The sequence below is a fragment of the Falco naumanni genome, chromosome 2, assembly GCF_017639655.2.
Source record: "Falco naumanni isolate bFalNau1 chromosome 2, bFalNau1.pat, whole genome shotgun sequence".
Classification (NCBI taxonomy): domain Eukaryota; kingdom Metazoa; phylum Chordata; class Aves; order Falconiformes; family Falconidae; genus Falco; species Falco naumanni.
The window spans coordinates 56,726,438-56,748,525 of NC_054055.1; the positions used below are offsets into that span (position 1 = coordinate 56,726,438).

Here is a 22,088-nt window from a genome sequence, read left to right on the forward strand (position 1 = left end):
GGTTCAGATATCTGCTGGACTGCACCCACAACTGCCACCACCTTTTTACTTGCTGTCTAAAATCGCACAAAGTTCACCTTCTTGTGCTTCTCTGTTACTCTCAGGAGGCATACTCTGTAGACTGTGAGCATATTTAATGCATGACAAGACAAATTACTGCACATACTGCAGTTGCCATTGCCACATTTATTAAATACACAAGTGCATACAGAAACACACGTGCAGACAGTCAGGTGAGATCCAGACAGAGATGATCCAGAGGTTCTTCAGCCTCTTCAGTACAAGGAAAAAGGGGATGAAAGGATTATGAAAGTTGCATCCTCTGTCCAAGTAAGAACCAATTTAAACTTAAAAGTGTTCCTGACAGATGTTGGATGGGTTGTTTCGCCTGTTTAAGCTCAACAACAGAAATTTCAACATCCTTGAAAATGTATTCCATGGGTAAGCCACCTTCACTATTACATAATTTTTCTCTAAAGACCAAGTTTATATCTTTTGGTGTAATCAATCCACTACTTCCCAAAGGTCAGTAGACCAGTTTATTCCTGTGTACACAGCCCCTTCATATATTACGTCTTTCACCTCCAGGCAAAGGGAAAAAAAAAAAAAAAAAGGTTCCTCAAAAATACTTTTTTTTCCCTTTAAAGTAACAATTTGCTTTTATTCCCCCCCACTCCCACCCTTGACACCTGAATGTTCTTGATGGGCTACACTGGAGTCTGAAGCTGGTCTACGTTTTTTGGAAGTGCACAAAACTGAAGCATTATTACAGCTGAGACCTTAGAAGTACAGAACATACTAGGAGGATTACTTTACCTGTACTGCCAGATATAGAATAGGTCATAAATCCCAGGGCGCAGTTTCCTTAACAAGAGCGTGGCATTGCTGACTCATAGTGGATTTGTGATCTACTGCAATCTGCCCCTCCTTTGCCATAAAACTGCCATGATACTGATCCCTGCTCATTGTGTGCTCATGAAGTCAACACTCTGCACTTATCCCTGCTGCATTCATCTACTAATTCACATCCTGTAATCCAGACTTTCCAAATCCTTGTCTATCTCCAGAACTGCCTGAAGCATTGCCTGGTTTTCTATCACATGAAAATGTAGCATCAATGACTTCCATTCATCACCAGGAACACTGGACTCGGGATACATCTCTCCAGAAATTACACTCTTCCAATTCGACAAAACCAAACAAACAATATTTTAAGTTAACGAACCTAAGTAACAGTATATTATCATGCACTTAAAAAACCCATAGCACTTTGACAGCAAACTCCAATACAATTTAAAAAAAATCAGCTTGAGCTTTGGTACTGCCAACTATGCAGCAGAAGACACTCACGCAGAAGGGGGCCTATAACACCACAGTGTTCCTCTATGCAAAGGCAGTGTCTTGGTGCTTTCATGTGTATGAGTCCTCATATCTTCTTCCTTCCCTATCAGGTTTTCTGTTCCTTGAGACAAGTTGTTCTTCAATGTTTTTTAAGTTTTTATCTCCAAGAACCAGCTTTCTTTCACCTCTGCAAAGTGTCTCTTCTTTAATGATTCCACTTTCTTCCTTACCATTCTTTTTGTCTTTCCTTTTTGGAAGCTCACATGCAAGTTTAACTTTAGTTAATACTTAGATTTGTTTTAATGGAAATAACCACTGAAATTAAATTAAAGCACGTGCAGAAGTGCTCACAGGCATAAAGTCTTTGTTACGTTAATTTATTTAGTACATTTCTTTTCTCTTTTTCCTTTAAATGTAAGTGGTTTAGGGAGAACAATCTCCCAGTTGCTCTAATACATTTCAAAGTTTACAAAATTTTGTGGTGGGGGAGAGGTGTGAGATATGTTTGCCAGAGACAAAAAAAACCACCTACTTCTACTATGCTGTTATTATTTCTATGTTTGTCTTGCTAACCATTTATCTCCATCTCATGACAAGTCCCAGCCTCCACTGGGCTAACATGTAAGGTCCACTGGTCCACAAAATTCACTGCCCTGTCCTGGGCACCAGCCAGCAGTATACGGCTGGAGAAAGTACACAAGCAAACATACAGTGATGCTTCCTTTGGTACACATTACCAGCTTCAAGAATCCATGTACTAGGGACTTTCTGAGCCAGAAATCTTAAGTGTTTAAGTAGCTCTTTGTGAACTTTTCCTACATGAATTTGCATACCTCCCTCTTGAGTCCATTTCTGGTTCATATTTCACAGTATTCATAACGCTGTTTTGCAACTGCACCCACAGACCACTAAAGCACAAAACTACACTGGGGTTCTGCAAGTGGGGTTTTCAGCTTTTGCATCACATAATTTCAGAAGAAAAACCCAAAACCAAAAACCAAAACCACACATATTTCTGCAAAATTTTACAGTTCATTGAAAACACACAATGTACAGTGATCACAGACTTTTCACTTTCTGGGGGAAAAAAACCCAACAAAAAAACCCAACCCCCAAAACCCCAAGCAACATTACTACAATATATTCATATCTGTTAAACATATTCCCTACAATAAACACAACAAAGCTTAAGGAATTTCAATTGTATCGTCTAAATGTAAAGGTATAACTAATATGTTTTAAACAGTAACACCTGTAATACAAAAAAAAAAAAAGAAAAAAAAAAACCAAACAACAGAGAGAGATAGGGCATTCCAGTTTGCCCAGTACTTTTCATTAGGGCTGTAACCACTGCAGTGGCATGCTAAGCCACTGCAGAGGCATAATTAGCACAGATCAGCTGTGAAACACGAAGTAGGAAGCCTTAGAGATAACCTTGATTTAGAGAGATCCTATGTGAAATGAGCAGAGTAAAATCCTTAAATTTACATACCAGCTCGCCTGTACAGTTGTCATCAGTGAACAAACTATGTAATATGCCTATGCCTTTAAACACAGCACTGGCAAATACATGCCAGGGTTATCTTTGCTTGGTTCCTCTGACACACTGATTGCATCTGTAGTCCCTCTACAGAAATGAGACATGGTAGCTTTTATCAGTCCTGTAAAACTAGCAGAAAAGCTCCACTTGCTTTTCATTAGCTACACCACCATAATAGCACTTTTTCCTTGATCTTACAGGAGATTTACAAGCATAGCCCACTTCGAGAGATATGAGACTGGAAGCATTCATGGACTCCTAAGGTTCCAAAAAACAAATTACTTTAAACAGACAAAGTAAATATTCAGATTTGCATATTAACTAAAAGAGAAAAAAAAATTGAAAAATCTTTTTACTCATTTTCCCTACTTCCCCCTCAAGCACTTCTGGGGCTTAGGTAAGAATGCACTGAGGAATTCAGGATCTCTTAATCCATGCACTTTGCATGATGGAATTTCCTACGCTCCTTTGTCATCAGTTCATTTCTTCCTTACCTTTTCCTGCAATTATGATGGACATCTTTGCTACAAAACCATGCCTGCTCCATTCCCTCTGGTGAATACAAACGCTCGGTTACCTCAGATGGCAATGGACAGACTTTGTCTTTCAGGAGACCTGGTCAACTTGCCAGGTGACACTCTTGTCAACCTCAACATATAGTTATCTCATGACCCACTGTCCTGTTACATGTCCCTTGAGTTCCTACAGGAGCCCATCACCTAGTACCAAGGCGTCCCATCTGAATAGATGCTAAAGTTCATTACTGTGCTGTGATAAATGCAGTGATTTCTTCTGCAGCTTTTATCTATTTCCAGAGGCAAAACTGACAGAGAAAAGACAAACGACCATACATTCACAACAGCTTCCTGTTTTGGGAAAAAAAAAAATAAAATTGCAGAATTCTGTTTGATAGTATGAACGATACACCTGTGCATACTTCTCCCAAGCATCACCACAATTTTAGGTCTGATTTTAAAAGAATCCCAAACTGCCCTGCAACTCTGTCTACTCTCACGAGGACAGAGAACAAACAGAAAGAAATCATGCTGATCATCAGCTGAGACTGGCACACAGCTCTTGTCACTGGAAAAGATACAAAGGAAGAACAAAACCTAGAGAAGATCATGTGTCTCAATAGACTGATGAAACATAAATCTCACTCTTAAAGCCACCATTTTTTAGTCAGGATCACTGATGGGACACAATTTAATTTCTATCCAAAGTTGATCTGAATCCATATAATCTGTAGAAATATGTTTACAAAGATGCACAGGGAGAGCACGAAATTTCTTGGGATCCAAGCATGGCTGAATTATTTTTTTAAAACATCACAGGCTATTCCTAACTTTGGCATACAAGAAAATATGCTACTGTATCTGTATGGCTGTCCCTTACAAAGACTACAGGTCTCAAAGGATCACCATTGTTAAAAGTTAATGAAAAGCAATTTTTTTATATATATATATATGTGCATATGCATATTTCCATATACATACACAAATACATGCAAAAACATAGAACTATACTGGTGCCCCCTCACTGGGAAAAGGCTGAAGCATGCCTACTGTTAACTATCAAGAGAACTCACAAAAACAAGGAATCTCCAGTTTATACCTTACTAGGCACCATGGAATCTGACCAGGACAGAGGAACTCATTGGAAAACTGGCTTTATCTGCTCCATCATCCACAGATCAACTTGCCTGTATTATGGAGAAATTCTTGAGAGACACAATCCCTTATTAATAATATCATGGACTGTTCTCCCACTGGAGCTGTGCTACTCGCATTCTTTCTCATGTGAAAAGTATTTCTATATTTTACAACATTTACTGCAGTAGCTGAACAGAACCGAGAGAAGCAGCAAATGTAATGAACCAGCCATCCACAGACCACAACTTTGGGGAATTACTAGGAAAATACCTATCTTTGATGCAAACAGACTAGACACTTCTAAAAAAATGAAACATTAATATAAAATCACAAAAGAAAAAAAAAGAGAGCGAGTGAACTGAACAATATCCACTTCAGATTCTTGTTAAATAATCCTGTTTCTTCCATCTCATCCATTGTTTTATGCCTCGCGGTTTGGACTCCTGGGGGCAGCTTGCATGAAGTGGTGTCTCGGACATTCCTTAGCACCATGTTCTAAGGAATCATTCTTGCCCAAATGCTCTCTCTCTTCTTCACATTTCTAGCACTATTCAGGAAGCATTAAAGAACAATGCTCTGCTTTTTTTCCAAAGCGAGCTACTGAATGTAACAGTCTCCCAACTACACCCAGCACCTTTTACAGCTGACACGAAGGCCTCAGAAGACAAGTTCTGTTTGCAAAAAAGCCCTCCCTTAAGATCGTGAACAAGGAGGAGGCATTGCTCAGTTTTCCTTGCCACTACTGCTCCGCCCAGTTCATCTTCTCCACAAAATGCTTTCATTCTACTTTTATCTGTTTTGCTCAAACTGATCTAGAGTTGGGGAGGAAGAGTAAATGGAAGTGAAGGAAGAACCCCAGCTAGTTTTCTGAGTTTCAAATTCTCTGAGATAATCTCCTTATTCCTCCTTATCTCTACACATTTCTCAGCAAAACATATGCTGTGCTCGCAGAGCAATGGTTTCTAGCTCCTTTATGGTTCTGCATGTACAAAAATCCAGACTTCCAGTTCTGCAGATTTAGATGTAGATGCCTCCAGTGTCACAGCTCACAGAAAATGCAGCACAAATCAAAGTGGCAGCCTGACCTCCTTTGCAAGGCACTAGTTTACTTTCCTGTTTTTTTGTTTGCAAAAAGACCTTAAGACTTCAGGGAGAGACAGGTTAACAGCTCAGGTGGATGAACCTTCACAACTCAGGCACTGATACAGTCAGATGCTGAAGTTGTAGAGCAATCTTGGGCAGAAACAGAAAAGCAGCAGCTAAAGCCTAGACAGCTTCAACAGGAAGCATTAAAGGAATTTGATAAGAGTATGGGAACTACAGAAGTAATGAAATCCATCTATCAATTGTGGCAGGTAAAAATGATCCTGCACAGAATAATGAACATAAAGCCTATGCATCATAAAACTCTTACTCTGTAGTGGCTGATGGAAACAAACAGTAGCCATTTGAAGAAATCAATAAAATAAGCAAAACGTTGATGGGTTTCAGAGTGATCTCTAGATCTGAAACTGCAAACATCAATAGGATGTACAATTTTCAAATTTAGATACTAAAAGCTTCCTCACCGCACAGGGAAAAAGAACACACATGCAATGCTAGTCAACACAAATTCTGCAACCATTTCTGCAAGGCAAGTTTTTATGATTGTCTAGGGGTGCAGAAGAGGGTTAATTCATGTATTTGGAGCATGGAATTTAAAGGATGTAAGTATGCTCAAGAAAATGCTCTCATTTAAGGCTTCAACCAAAGCCCACTGAATTCAGTCAACAGGAGTTTTTCCTTCTACTTCTAATAAATTCTAGGCTGACAGGCTATGAAGAAGCAAGGAAGAAATACTGGCTGGGAATAACTGGGTTATGCTCCTACTCACTATATGCCATAGATTAGGCAATTTGAAAGGAGAGAGAGACGGAGAAAAGGAAATTTATCGAGAAGGGAACCTGACTTTTAATGAATCCTCTCCTATTTCTTCAGGAATGGAGGAAGGTCCATTACCTCTTTCATGGTAAGCTTATACTTTCTCTTCTCCTCTATTTCTGCTCTCCATAGTCTACTTTGCAGTCCACGGTTCCCTGTTTCACCTACCTGAGAGAAATGTCAACCATTCAAGAACCAAAATGCAAAATCACTCAAGAATCTAAGACAGTTCTGTGCTTTTCTTTAGCCACTTGAATGAAGTGCTTATTCCTACACAAATAAAGCTGCAGCAAACTAAGAAGTTGTTTAAAAACCTGCCCTGTATTATTTTTCACTCATTACTAATATTCATAAAACCCAATATTCATAAGCCCCAATACTCATGTATAAAATCTGACATTTTCCTCAAGAAAATGGCACATATTCCCTTAAGAATAATTCTAATTATAATATCTTCAAAACAAACTTTTACAGGCCTTTTAAAGATAAAGAATGAAATGAAAGAAACACACAGGAAAAAACCCCCTGTGTGTCTTCCAAACACATAAAAATAAATGCAGAAAGTAAATGCATTAAGCTTTGTGAAGAGACCCATCTTCCCAAAAATGCCTTCTCAAGTTTTTCTGTAAGGAAATAGAAGATAACAATTGCATTTTAAATTAAAATAAAGCAGTAACATACTTTTCAAACAAATGTCTTCCAACTTCAGCATCTACTGCACTCAGCGGATCATCCAAAAGATAGATATCTGCATCCTGATACACAGCTCTAAAAGGTTTAAAGAAAAGTTAGTTTCACAAAGTCTTGCATTTGTTTCCTTTGGTCACTAAAGTCTGACAATTTGTAAATTTTAGAAACAGAAAAAAACACTAGCCTGGCCAGATTTACACGGGCCTTCTGTCCCCCACTCAGTGTAGCTCCACGATCTCCTATTACTGTTAGGTCACCATTTGCTAATAACTCCAAGTCCTGTGAACATGAAAGAACAGATAACAAGATTTATTTATTTATTTATAATCATTTTAACTTCAAAGACCGACAAAGATGCTTCAACATAATGTTTTCTTATTTGAAAAGTATTAATTTATCATCTCACATTAAAATACAGGGATTTATAACTAAATGAAATATCCACAGTTACTTTATGACTTTGTACCTTCAGCAAAAGATAATTAAGAAAGCAGGGGAAATACGTGAGATCTTAAAGTTCACTTTTTCTACAGCTTTGCCAGAGGGAAGTGCACTACTGTTCTTAGTGTTACAAGGAACATTTGCTGGTGATTCAGAAAATCATGTTCTAGTAAAAAATACATAATTTTTAGTTTGATTTTCTGAAGTCATGACAACATGAACTGTCACAATAAATAAAACAGTATTATCAGCAAATTATCTTGCCAATGTCCCTAAGAACTGTATTATTCTTACTGCAATGTATCCAAGAGAAATAACCACAACATTCATCACAGAAATTTGGCTAATTAACTGGGCTTGGGACTATGAGTACTAGGAAAAAATTATGGCATTCTGTGTCATATTGTATTTCCTATTCAGCAAAACCAGAAGTTTTATATTAAGCTATAAAACGTATTCCAAAGGCTTATTCACAGCTTTTGTAAGATACATATATTTGAAAGTAATCTATGAAAGGAAATCTGCCATCAAATATGAAGTGGGGTTTTTTTTAAATGCAGCTTGCTGTCTTTTAAAGTCACTAAAATCTTAAGTTTAGACAACAGCATATGACTGAATATCAGCAGGAGATATTAAAACTCTATGTACCATGTGTAAAAACCTTGCAAAAAAATTTCATCACAGTCACCATCTGTTTTTCACCTGTGTCACTGCTGACAGGAATATTGTAACATGTTGCATAAAAACCTTTTTAGCTGCCAAGCAAAATGTCTGTTTCTTCACAAATCTGGCTTAATCATCTTCTATATCTCAAATTAAAAACTCCTTTGCACACAGACTTTTCAAAAATATTTTTTTCATAAGACTGCTTGGGCTCAGCAAGTTCTCCAATATACAGCATTAAAGTTCTTTTGATAGCAGTTAGTAATACGTATTACAGGATGTAAGAGATATTTATTTTAAAGAAATTATGTAGGATATTTACAAAATGGAAGTCATAAATAGCGCTAGCTTGATCATTTGTTTTCCACCTTTTATTACATTTAAACACACACTACCATAGTACCAGCAAAAAGGGCTAAATGTGATTATGAAATTAAATAACTGGCAATAGCTTTTTCCAAATTTGCCTGTCTCTCACATAAGCTACAACCCCCTCTAGTGAAAGTTTTAGGAATTACAAGAATGTGCTTACAGATATCGAAAGTAATTACACGTATTTCTGTTCAGTGACAGAATTTGTTTTACATGATATAAATAATCAATTTACATATTTTGCAACACATACCACAAGTCTGAAAGAATACTAAAAAAAAAAAAGGTTGTGAAAATAAAACACAAAAAGAGAAAACCATACCTTTTTAAGAGCACAGACTTTTAAAACCTTTTCATATTTTTCTTTCTCATATTCCTTGTCAAACAGTATATTACTTCTTACTGTACCAGAAAATACCCAAGGCTGCTGAGAAACGTAGGCAATTCTTCCAGTAACATTTATCAAACCTTTGTCTTTAGGCAGCTCACCAAGCACTGCACTTAAGAGTGAAGACTGGAAAAGATTAAAAAAATGAAAATTGAAAAGTTTGATTGCATTATGGACATCACAGAGACCAAGTAGCGTTTACTGGCACGATGACCTATTTCACCCTGTCACTCAAACTACTGCTAACAGCAGAAGAGCACAAGTACCCTTTGCATGCAGCCTAGAAGCAACATACAAAACGTACAGTACTGTTTAGCTCCAAACCACCTCCTCCCCACCCCAAGGACATCTGCTCTTCTCGAATGCCAGTATCTTGATGTGAAGTGTTGCATTATACACAGAAAGGAACTATACATTTTCAAGCTTCTAGTCACGTTTAGTAGAGTCATAAAACCCCCAAAGAATGGAGTAAACATTAAGACTTACTTTTCCAGCTCCAACAGGACCAATTACAGCCAATAATTCCCCTCGTCTGGCAGTAAATGAAAGTTGTTGAAGTGCCGGGCTTTCTGAATTCTACGGATTTGAGAAAAAGTTAGGCTTCCTCAGTAATGAAACAGGCATCATCAAAACAACTCTTTAGAAACAGAGAACAATACACATAAATCACAATAAATTAGCAACCCGTATGCCCACCATATTTTCAGGCATACAGTTTGCCTCTTCAGTAATTCACAAACACTTTTGAAAGACCCTGATCCTTCACCACAAGTAAGTAACACAGCTAAAACAGTGTTCAAGGAATAAGGAACCCAAAGGCAGCAGAAGCGGTGCTTCCTCAAAGCCCATGCATCCTCACTGCAGCTCAGCACAAGGTTGGGGTGCCAGCCTTGGAAACAGAAGCTCTCTGCTGGCCATCGCACTGGTATTCATGCCCCAGAACAGCATGCTCAGCAACTCTGAGCGGCTGGACAAATGCTGGAAAAAGGGGAAACTGAAGGTCTCTCGGAACCCCGGGAAAGTCAGCTCTGTGTTTCCTCCAGTCAAACCTCTATCCGAAGTGAAAATAGAAAAATGCTGTTTGATTTTACATAACTTCATCTTGTATATCATGGATTCTCAAGAGACTTTTTGCAGCCGACATACTGGGCTATTTATATGAAAATACAGTACCCTAAGATTGTTTGTTTAATACTCTTTTTTAGTATGCCTATCCTTTATGTTACATTACTGGTAAGAGCTTACTTCCCAACGTATTTTGCACCTCTCCTACCAAGGCTGTAAAAATGCCTATTTCTTGTGAAAAGAAAGGATACTCATGTCCTTAATAGCTATGCTAAACTGCAATTCCTGGTGCAGCTCCTTCTCATTAAGGCAAAACACCCGTGTGACAGGATCTGCCTTTACATGCATCTTAGACCACACTAAGCATGACTGGCACTAAAATGCAAACAGGAAAATATATGCATTAAAAAAAAAAAAAAGTATTTCTATTAAAGGACAAAATGAAACTCCAGCCTTAAGCTTCAAGAAAGAAGAACAAGGTGAAGAACATCTAGTCTACCTCTTAACAGCTTGCAGACTGCTTACAATTTCCAGCCACCCTTTGAAGCTCAAGAGGCTGAAGAGGCCACCACCTAACGTTGCCTGAAAGATGCTGCATGACCAAGTTCTGGGACTGTGAGAAGTGGAAGCTTGCAACCAATTTCAAATTATTTTGGAGAGACATGGGTACAGCATCCACCCTGTATGCATCTCCCCCCTATGATGGCTGGGAGAGCTGAGCCTAGCATGCACATGTCCACTCATGCCAGGAGAAATATTCAGACAGCACCATACCCAGAGCACAACGCTGCACATCCCCTATCACAGCTCCCACCTCAAAGAAGCATCAGAGTCTTCACATAAAGTCAGAGTCACACTGTCAGAACACAACCTTGCTAAGTTGTGCAACTCTGCAAAACTACTTTTGTTGCTATTATTAATTTCCACAAGGTGGCATCAACGAGGCTTTTTTCCTTTTCTTCACTCCTGTCCCAGTCAGCAGTTTACCATGAATTTCATTTCTTAGTCCAGAGTACACAGTTCAGGTGCTCAGGTAGCACTAAGGTCTGGGGAACCCTACCAACTTATGGCAGCGAAAACTTTTTTTTTTTTTTAATGCAAAGTTTGTAGGAAGAAAAAATATCTCTTATTAAATCAATTAGTCTATATGGAATAAGTAAATAAACCTTCAGACACACAGGCTCTTCCTCAGACCTCTTGAGGTTGTGCTTCTGTACTCACAAGAGCACACGGATATTTCCTGTCACACTCAGTTTTTTAAAAAAAGATACTATAACAGCCTAAAAACATTACAGAAAAATTCAAAAAAGTTTTTAAACTATTACCCTATTAAAGCAGTATTGTAAGATATCACAGCCCCTATACAAATGTAGTAATGCAAGCACACAGCATGATCACAAATACCTAAGGGGCACAGTATTTTTGCAGAAGAGCATTCCTTATAATTAAAGACAATTTGTCCTGAACTCATCACACCTATTTTTAGGCACTAAACTGAGGCACTTTATTTAGAGCACAGACTAATAATCTGCAGCTCATTACCACAAATGTCTCAGCTCCCCTGTTGCCCTGTCAACTGTCTGTGTCTTTCACTTCCCTTCTTCTGCCACTTGTTCTTGCCTAACCTGGCAGGTGAGTTGTTCACAGCATTCAGCTACCAGAAAGCAAATCACATTGAAAGGATTTCATTTTCTATTGCTTTATCCCTCTGAACTGGTTCATCACGAGGTCGTACATACAAGCATTACCACCAGCAACAAGGGAGGGTACAGAGACACAGCCTGTGAGGAAGAAGGGACAGTAACTCCTTAGGTGAGCTTGGGCAGACCTTACATGTCCTACAGTCAAGAGAAAGAAGCAATTCATTCCATCTGAGGGATACAGAGATCATATACTGCACAGAAGTACTATGCTACTTAGGCTCTTTAAGTGACTAAAATTACAAGGGATGAATTTGGCCTCTGTTCAAATGCTTGAATTTTAAATCTGAAGTTGTTCAGTTGTGCAGACAGACTGTTCTGTAAACTCAAGGCACATCAGTAAAAACCCGTACTGAAGAATCTGTAGTTCCATGCTGGTATCAGACTAGCCTGTGGGACTCAAGATAATACTTGCCTGAGTAAAACAAGACTGTGACCATAAATTAATTGGTTTTGTTTATCTTTTGATAAATTGTAATACACCACGTTAGGTTGTTTTCCTAAAAGTCTAGCTAATAATCCCTTTTTTACTTCCAGTGATTCTGGGTTTGTGAGTTGTTATTTTTTTTCAGTATCTCTTTTGGCACACAATCTGTAAGAATGAAAAAATATCATCCACCTGTACAGTGTCTGTAGAAATATGCAAAGAGTCTTGGGAAACCTGGTCAGGGTACCAAGCTAAGTTACTTCCTTGACAAAGGACAGCATATTTTTATTATTCCTTTTGTAACTCCTTTCTCTCAGAACTCATTTTCAGTGAGCAATTCTATAAAACTATTTTGCATCATTGTAAGAGTATATAATTTCGGAGCAGCTCTTAATAGTTCTGGGAGAACTGTTCTCCCATGCACACTGCAATTAAACACCAAAGTGAAAATTACGTTAACAGTTTTGTGGCTAGTTTGTTGGTTTGAGGGTTTTTTAAATTGAAAGAAAGGAAACCAGTAATTCCAGTCATGCTGCCCTGCTTTTTTACAATGTAAACAATGAACAAAAAAAAAAAGGTCGTATTTTATGGGCATATTATGCAACCATTTCCTATAAACTGTTAACAGTGGTACCGATGTTGGTTTGGGAAGAAAACAGACTAATAAATACATTCCATTTTGCATTATAATATATTCACCATTAAGTTTTTCATGTACACTGATTTTTAAAAATTTGTTCAATGCCTCAGAAAGGTTTATGTCACAGAGATAACTGAGAAAATAAAGCACAATAATATAGCAATTTTCTTTTGTAGCTGAGTAGTAGTAGTAGTTCTATCTTCCTTGGGACACAGCACAGGTAGGGGAAGAGGGTATATAAAGGGAAATACGTGACGTCTTCTTTGCGTTACATTTATATGCAAAATTCATTTTTAGAGCTTCCAGCATTTCTTACTGAGACTGGAGCCTCCCCTGTGCAAGCATACTGGCAGCTCGTAATAGCTCCAATAATTCACCACAAATTGCTGCTTTCCATTGCAATTCCAGTTTCCAAACAGAAAGAACAGTCAGCTTTTGCATTTCTTACAGGAAAGGATACAGAGTAGATTTACCACCTGCGTATTGTCCCTTTTTCTAGTAATTTTGGTGGGTTTGGTGCATTTTAAACAGAGGAAAATTTGTAGCTGAACAGTCTTAATTAAAATACATGGAGTAACAAATACCTGGAGACTAGATTCTAAAGCTTCCAAATCTGAGTATAATATTGTACTGGTTCCAATAGACCGATCAGCATTCAGTTCACAGAAAAAAACCCACGTGCTAAGGCCCACCTTACTGTGCTGTCTGTCCTTAATTCCAACGTATCTCAGCTACAATACAACATTGTTGAGTAACAAGAGTTATTTTCACATAGAAATGCACAGATTTTCATTTTGTATAATATTCTGAATTTTAAGATGCACTTGATAAGTGTCTGCAGTACATTTCTACAGAGATAGCTTAACGTACTAAAAAGATTCCCATACACAAAAGGTGGAATACAAAACATCAGAACACTGTACATAGACATACTGGTTTTTTACACTTACAATGCCGGCAGCACCAATATACTTTACATTTAGTAGAAGTAAATTTACCTTATCCCAATAGCAAGTCAAATCCTGAACATCAAGAATGACATTCTTATTATCACCATGCAGCTGTGGCTCGAAGTGTGAGACCTCATCAAGTATCAGAAAGTTCTGCAAATAAAAGCACAGGATATTGCCTAATGTGAGATTGAGAATGGGAAAGGAACCCAAGCACGTTTTTGACAGCAACATACAGAACAGTAATTATGGGAGGAAAAAAACCAACCACAAACTGATCAAGAAATTATATTTCCAAAGCAATGCACAACTTCTTCAACAGTTACCTCTAACTAGCTAACTGTACCCCGCTGCAAAAAGACCAGAAGTGCAGATTTAATACAGAACTCTGATCCTGAATCAAACAGACTTTAAGAACCCACTCTATCTTTTCCTTGAAACACTGACAAATCTTGCAATTGTTTTACACCTTCTTCCCAGGCAGAAAAGGTGAAACCCTCAATGCAACACCTTATCATTCCACTGTTGACGGTAAAGGCTTACATTGTTTTGCTTGGAAGAATGATGAGCCATCTACTGTCCTCATTAAGCATTCTTCAAGCAACAAAAAGGCTGTGGAAAACTATCTGAACCTCTCCTCCTTTTAAAGTCCATGGAATCAACAAAAAAAAAATTGCTTACATCTGCATAACTGCTTCACTGCACTTTCACTACTGTACATTACATCCCGGTCAGAGAACATTTCCTTCAAGTTGCATGAATGTGCACTTTTGTACCACAGCCATACTTCTAGCACACCTTGCCTGATGCTATGTTTTAAATAGCTCAAACACATTTAGAAAGGCAAGGGGCAAATTCTAGAGAAAACTTTCAAGGATAACAGTTACCACAATTTTAAGACAAAACCAGAAAAATTCTATTGTGCTCTGAATCACAGAGCACAAAGACCTTAAATGGGCTCTAGCAGACAGTATTTTGAGAAAAGAAGGATGGTCTTGATCTTAGAAGCCTAGACTATTTAACAAGTACTAAGCTAACAGTCTGCAGATTATGAGATAGCCAGTGAAGACTTACAGAAGTCAGTAACTAAGAAGAAGCAGAAGGAAGATGCCAGGACCCATGGGAGGGCAGGAAGAGTGCTGCTAGGTGTTAACAGGCAGAGGTACTGCTCAAACTCCAGCTGGCGGGTATGATTTCAGAGAACAGTGAGAAGTCAAGCATTTTAATGCAGCAGTCTGCAAACTCAATGCATGTATACACATATCTCAACCGAAGGGCAAAAGTGTAAAGCCACACATGCCTGAGCTCTCTGGCCAGGTGAATACTGCTGAGTGCTGTTTTAGATAGGAAGGCCCAAATGGCTAATGTGTGTAGAAGAGAACTCAGAATAAAAGAGTGGCAGGGTCGGAAAGAAATTCCTAGGACAGCCTAAATCAGTACTGGGGGGTGTGTCTTGAGAGAAGGCCTCAGAAGTGTGATTTAGACTTAGATGATGGCTGAATACCACAGCAGTTACAAGCAAGGCATCAGACTCCCATTGTTTCTGCGTTTACCAGGAATTTCTCTCTCTAGCAGTTACATTTATTCCAGGTATAATCCTAGCTAACCATTTAACTAAAAAACGTTACTGTATCACATATGGAAGATTTCAAATAAAGCTAGTACAAATGAAGAAAAAATTTCTACAGTTTAACACTATGAATTCTAAACAGCGTGGGAAAAAATGAACACTAGAAATAAAACTTCCTCATGCAATAAATAACTTAAGCCTTAGAGACTCTTTTAAGTTCCCTTAAAACATTTTTCCATTCTTTTTGTACTTAATAATCTTTCATGCAGAGAAAAATAAAGTTGCTACCATCCACAGGATGCTGAGAAGCAAGTATTAGCTTGAGCTACGACTGTGTCTTTGAAAGAGAAACCTGTATCCTTTGTACCCAGCTGAAACTTACCCTCTTTTCTGCACGTCGGCAGAAACAACCACTCTCACCTAGTTTCACGAGAGGACCTTGGGCCTATCGCTCCGCCACAAAAGCATGAATAAGCTTCAAGAAAAGATGCAGACTAGCTCTCAGATGTGTCTCAGACTAGCTCAGAAAAGACAGCTTACGTGAAAACCACAATAAGGAGACCATTATTCTTTTTGCCACACAGTTCTTATGTACGTATGATTATGGAGGAAAAGCTACTACTTTCCATCTGACTACTGTTCTTTATTGTCACCTGAAGCATAGAATCTCCTGCTTCCTTCTCTCCATCTCAGTGTACTTTAAGATCAGTGCAGAAACCTCACTTGTTCTACAAAATCTAAGAGAAAGCACCTTCTTAAAAAAATAATAATAATAATTCAGTTCTACTCAAATATACCTAGCCATCATCTTAATAATTTTTTATGTGGTTCCTACTCTCTTCTCCTAATTCCTTTCCAACTTGTATTTCCATTTCAATAACACATCTTTGGTCAGCAAGCACCTTGTCATTCAGTAGTAAAATGTCCAACCCTGAAACAGTTTGAGAAATGGAATCTAAAAAGTCAATGGTGGCATTGAGGATGCTACAGATCGATTAGGACAATCCTTTGTCCAGTGAACCTCTATTCTGGAGCATCCTCAAGGAATCATTAAGTGCAAGGGAGCTGGAGCCAACTATCAGAAGCAAGATCATGTGACCACTAGGAAATGCTGGAAACAGAGACATGAGGAAAAAACAAGGAACCTAGTGTCACTAACTCTGGTCAAGTCCCATTCTGTTCCTAAGGCATCCTTTTCCGCCATCGATGCCTCTCAACCTGCACAGCTTGAAAGATCCCTTGAAAGAGCACTGCCCTGCAGCTAGACACAGGGTATACGAGAGTACAGAAGTGACAGTGTGCAACATGAAATAGCCCAGCACTTCTTTCCCATCCCACAGTTTAAACAGTAATAATAAATGTTAATGCCTACAATATTGCTGTGGTCATAATTTTCACACATTAACCTTTTCTAACTTCATGTGCATCAACTTTTACAAATATGCTTCTTTGAAGTGCAAAGATTACCTGCTTAATACATAGGTTTTTGTGCAGACAGTACAAGTAGAAAATTTATCAACAAAAAACCTGAATTATTATATTCAAGCATATGGAGAAGTAAATAAAATAGGACATTTTTAGCTACTTTCATCAACAAATGGCATAGTGACACTATGACATCTAACATGTTTGTTTTCTCTATTCTAGACAAGATTAACCTGGGATTTTTGCAAAATTAAGTTCTGAAATGCCTGGCATGCTTTAATTCTGTATTTCAATAACCTGACAATTTGGGATTTTTTTAAGTTTTAAATTCAAAATGCATTTTGCATTTAAGACTTTTGCTCTTGCCATTTATGCTAAAGTACTCGGACATACAGCAAACATGATTATTTTATTCACACTCATACTAAACGCAGCAAACCAAACAAAATGAAGTCCATCTGCCAAAACCAGCAGAATTACTCATGTTCACCCTTACTGAATTTGAGTCTGCACTCCAGTATTGAAAGTAGCCACAAGACACTAGGGCTCACATCTGTCCTCCATAGCTGACAGTGCGGTGTAGTGCACATGGAATATGAATCCTACAGCTCCCATCTGCCTGCTTTGTCCTCCAACTCCCAATCACAACATACCTGCTTATCTGTACGTGTGTTCCTCTTCAAAAATGTCTACACCATCTCTTTGCGTGTACACTTTTCTCCTACATTCCAGCCTGCCCTACAGTGCATGCTATGGTTTTGTACATGCATAAACAGCAACAAATTCAGTTTTCAAAATACGTTATTTCATTAAAAATCCTAAATTGCAAAACTAAAATAAGGCTGCTTATGTTGGTGGCATTAAAACAATGTTAGAATAAGAGAAGAAATCCACATATCATTCAAATCAATAACCATACCTTGATTCGTCGTATGCTAACCACTGCCTCGGATACTCTCTCAACAGCAGCAGGGAAGAACAGAGTTACTGTCAGTCTTACTGCACCATACAGGGACACTGCAACAAACACCCGACTTGCAGATATAACCTCGCCAAGTAGTACATATGCCATGAAAGTCATGAACACTGTTATTTTGCTTGCCACAAAGAAAGAGGCTAAGTTCAGTCCTCGAAGGTAGGAGCTTTTCATAACCATGGCAATCTCCTTCCTAAAAATGCAAAATATAAACAAACACATCAACTTCTCTCATTACAGTTGCCCTCAACAATAGGATGAGGGAAAACCACTCTCAGTATTTTATTTTATATCCTTTCTCCTCCCCTTACACCATTCCAACTCATATGTAAAGAACTGTAAAGAAACTATGTTATATGGTAAATAACAAAAGGGAATTTAAAAGGCTTAGAAATTGTGTGGGGAAAATTATTATATTTAATATCTTAATAGATAGAGAAAAGAATTATTTTTCAGAGACAGAAAACAAAAATACCCGGTTTTCCTTCTTTGGTAAAACTAGTATTTTAATCCAGATTCTAATCTGCTTTGAACCTTTCTGCCTTCTATACAAGAGCAAAGAGGGGAAAACCTCTGTATAAAGGCCAAGAATCCACAAACTCCTTATCCTTTCCATATCAAAATCCAGTAGAGTTCAGTCACAAAACTCCTGATAAGATCAACACATATTCTACAGTTGAAAAAACAGGGCAACTTCCAAATGATCAAGACTTCACCCATGGCTATTATTCAACTGCTGCTCCTCAAGCTGGATCACAGGATTTGCAGTATTTCCTTTGATCTCAGTCTAAATCCTTCCCAATTTGGACCTTGCTCCTGGCTTCTTTTGCTGTAGGAATTCTGGTTCATAATTCAGAAAACACTGATCTGTGAGGCCAATTGTTCTACCAGCCATCATTCAAGCTAAATAGTGATTGAAATAATGCATGGGCAGACAAGTCTCCCTCCAGCAAGTGAAAAGCTGCTGATGCATATGTTCTCAATTTCCACTTCAGTTAAATTTCAGTTTCCACTTCTAAATAACTCATCAAGTCCAATCCTCAAAACATTACTGCACTATCTACAATGTGGATGCCATCAGGCTTAACTTCTATTAAAATAATTTATTTTCTTTATCAAGAGAGCCATAACTTACTGCTTCCCCATATATTCTAATTTTATCTGCTTGAAATAATACAGAATATAAAATACTGAAACAATTCCTAATTTCTCTTTGCAGTATTCTGACAATTATCAGGGAAAACCCTGATCATTTTGATTAGCTTCCACTTGGAACTATATACTAAGAGTACAAGCTCAAGTTATGATTATACAATTTGAAGTAAATTAAATCCTCCCTTAATGGAGAGAAGGATCCAGGATGCACTACTGGAAAACTAATTAAGCAACTTTCCCACTATACTTGCCAAATTGGCTGAATTGACAGACTTTCAAAGAGTTTTTTAAAAAAAAGACTTCTTTTTTTCAGCTTAAGGGCTCACAATCTCTGGTCTCCAGAGTACAGTGAAAGAACATTTGTACGTAAACTATTTGAACTGGGTCTAATTCAATTAATTCTACAATCCTGGATGAAACTCTTTTCCCACCCTCTAATAATCCTTAATAATCCTCTCACTATCTGTGGATAATTAGCAAGTTCTTTGTGCTAGTCTCCATAAATATCAGATAAATTACAGCCTACCCGCAGACTGTATATAATATATTACACTGTCTGAAGAAACCAAGTTATATAAAAGGAAACTAATATGGACAGCCACAGGAAAAAGAGCAGCGGAAGAGTTCAGATGTCATCTTAGCAACTGCCAAGGGCCACTGTGGAAATACTGGGCAATAAATCACCTGGCTGAATTTAAGAATTTTAACTACAGTTTTCCACAGTGCAGTTAAAGTAACGAAAGAGGGATCAAAATGTGTTTTGGAAGAGTTTATTTCTCTCCCATCATTAAAAAGGAAGCCTCTCATCCCAATGAGGTGCTGAACTTGGAAATCTAAAGTTTAGCAATGTGAATACACACATTGAGGAAGCTTTCAATAAAGAAATATCCTCTCTGGCTACATGCGAGAGTAGAACTTTCAATCAATCAAGAACACTCAATCATCACCGGAACCTATAATCTCAAGGAAGAAAGGATTATGTGTTTGGGAAGAGATGTCTCAGGGAACATTAGGAAGTTTGCAAGCCTGCATATGGATGTAAAGTAAAAAAAATCCTTTAAAAAAAGGAATTCCAAATAGAAGAAATTTAAAAAAAAATTAAAAATCTGAGAATCTACAGCAGGATAACAACCTTCTACTCTCTCATATGCTGGAGAGTGACATAAAATGCAAATTAAATGAGAAATGTGCACCTGAACTCCTACAGTTATTCTTTAGCACTGAGTGCTCTTACATGTCAAGTAAAAGCACAAATATTGATTGAAAAACTGAATTTAATAATAAGTTTCAATCAAAAGCTGACAGACTTGTGAAACAAAATGTCTTAAGATACCAAACTCATCTGGCCTTGCCAGTTCAACAACTAGGGAATTTCTGAGCTGCTGTCTTTACCTCCTCCACCCTTCCCAGATGACTTGAGCAATACTTCAAAATGCAGAAAGGGAAGCAGAGTACTACTGAAGGATGGTATCAGTTAGGACAGAAAGTCAGATTCCATATATTTCTCAAAAGTGCAAGGTCTGCTTATTGGTTCCTTACTATTAGTTCCTAACTATTAGTCACTATTAGGGACTGTGAGGATGACGCTGTTAAAACTACTACAGTATATTAGTTACTGTTTTTAAACACAATCGTAAAAGGAAGCAAGGAAGCATAAAACCCCCAGAATTTATAAATATCAAAGGGTTTTTTTCTTTTTCTATCCCTTTAGGATGTATTTCAGTTCCTTCCCTTTCCTATAGAAAGGTTAAAAAAAGAAAAGCTCAAGAAGTTCAAGTAAATTGCACTTCAAAGCACAAAATAATGCACTTATTGACGTGTAAAAAAATGGAAACAGATATAGAGCATATAACAAGCTGTATCTTTCCAGGATTACCTTCTTAAACTGTTCACAAGTTCCGCAAATGATTTTTCCCAAGCATACATTTTTATTATCTTCATACCACTTATGACTTCATTCATGGTCCTAATCCTGACATCTGTCAAGGTAGCTGTCTTGCTTCTGTAAATAGCATAAAGTAAAAATTCTCAGATTCTCAAAAGAAGAGAGACCATTTATGATCACACAACATACTTGTATTAATGAAAGTTTTGCTTTTACTTGTAAAGAGAATTCATATAATTGTAATTGCATTAAAGGGTCTTCCTAAAACACTATCTAAAAGCTGATACAGAGCAGACAGCCTCAGTATGTCTGGCTTCCTGGTATTCCCTATTCTCAGGGAACTGTGAGTTCATTCATGTTCAAAATTATACATTGGCTTGCACAAACACATAGTATTCCTTAAACAACGTATCTGTGTACCAAAAAAAACCTCAAATGAAAAAAAATTACAAATACTAATTTTAGAATTAAACAAAAATCCAAAAATTACTTCTAAAAATGGTTTTGAAATGCCAAAATAAAAACCTTTCTCATAAGGCTCTTTTGATGTTAAAGAAACTGGCCTCTCTTTGTGTCTTTTTAAGATTAACTCTAGTTGAAGCGAAGATTACTTAGTAAGAGTACATGAGCTACAATTTAGGAGAGCTAATCTAGATATGGGTTTGTTTAATAAATAAATAATATTTAAGCCTGAATTGTAATTAACACTAAATATATCTATTTTAGTCCCACATTACATTTGCACTGATGAACAAAGTGGAAATATAAATATAATTAAATCATAAAGTCACAGTTTTAATGAGGGAAAAAAGCACTGAAAGTTAGAAGCCATGTAATGAATGCATAAACCATGCTAATAAAGCCCATTACTATTCTGAATTCATTCATGTAGACAAACATACTTTGCACATAGTAAGCTATGGTAGGTCTTATTTTGCTAAAACATATGTTTTCCTACTAAATTACTTATTTTTGTATATACCAATGAAAGTTAAGATTCAAAGATCATATTTAATAAAAAAAAATGAAAAAAAGAAAAAAGGTCTTTTAGAAGGGGTGCTTGGTTTTGTTGGCTTAACCGCCCCCTGTAAGATTTCTCTGATGCTCTGGAAGAAGTAGCCATGTTTAAAGCACTTAAGTAGAAAGAATTTTAAGCGTCTGTTTGTCATTTTAAAAATCTTCTCAGAATCAGCGTTCCATAAATGTTGGGATGGCTGAAGCAGGGTATTAAGAAATATTTATACAAGAAAACTAACAAAAGAAATTTAGAAATTTGGCCCTAATACAA

At 37.4% G+C, this 22,088-nt stretch overlaps 1 protein-coding gene across 1 annotated transcript in view; it reads right to left on the reverse strand.

Moving 5' to 3' along the window:
* The window catches only part of ABCC4 (ATP binding cassette subfamily C member 4), a 159,538-nt gene that overhangs the window by 107,281 nt on the left and 30,169 nt on the right, over nt 1–22,088 (reverse strand). Inside the window, exons 7-13 of the mRNA XM_040584392.1 lie at nt 20,792–20,917; nt 17,704–17,953; nt 13,838–13,942; nt 9,494–9,583; nt 8,942–9,133; nt 7,328–7,422; nt 7,135–7,221 (exon numbers count right to left, since the gene is read on the reverse strand). Of these exons, the coding sequence (XP_040440326.1) occupies nt 7,135–7,221; nt 7,328–7,422; nt 8,942–9,133; nt 9,494–9,583; nt 13,838–13,942; nt 17,704–17,953; nt 20,792–20,917 (945 nt within the window). The remainder of the gene's footprint in view (nt 1–7,134; nt 7,222–7,327; nt 7,423–8,941; nt 9,134–9,493; nt 9,584–13,837; nt 13,943–17,703; nt 17,954–20,791; nt 20,918–22,088) is intronic.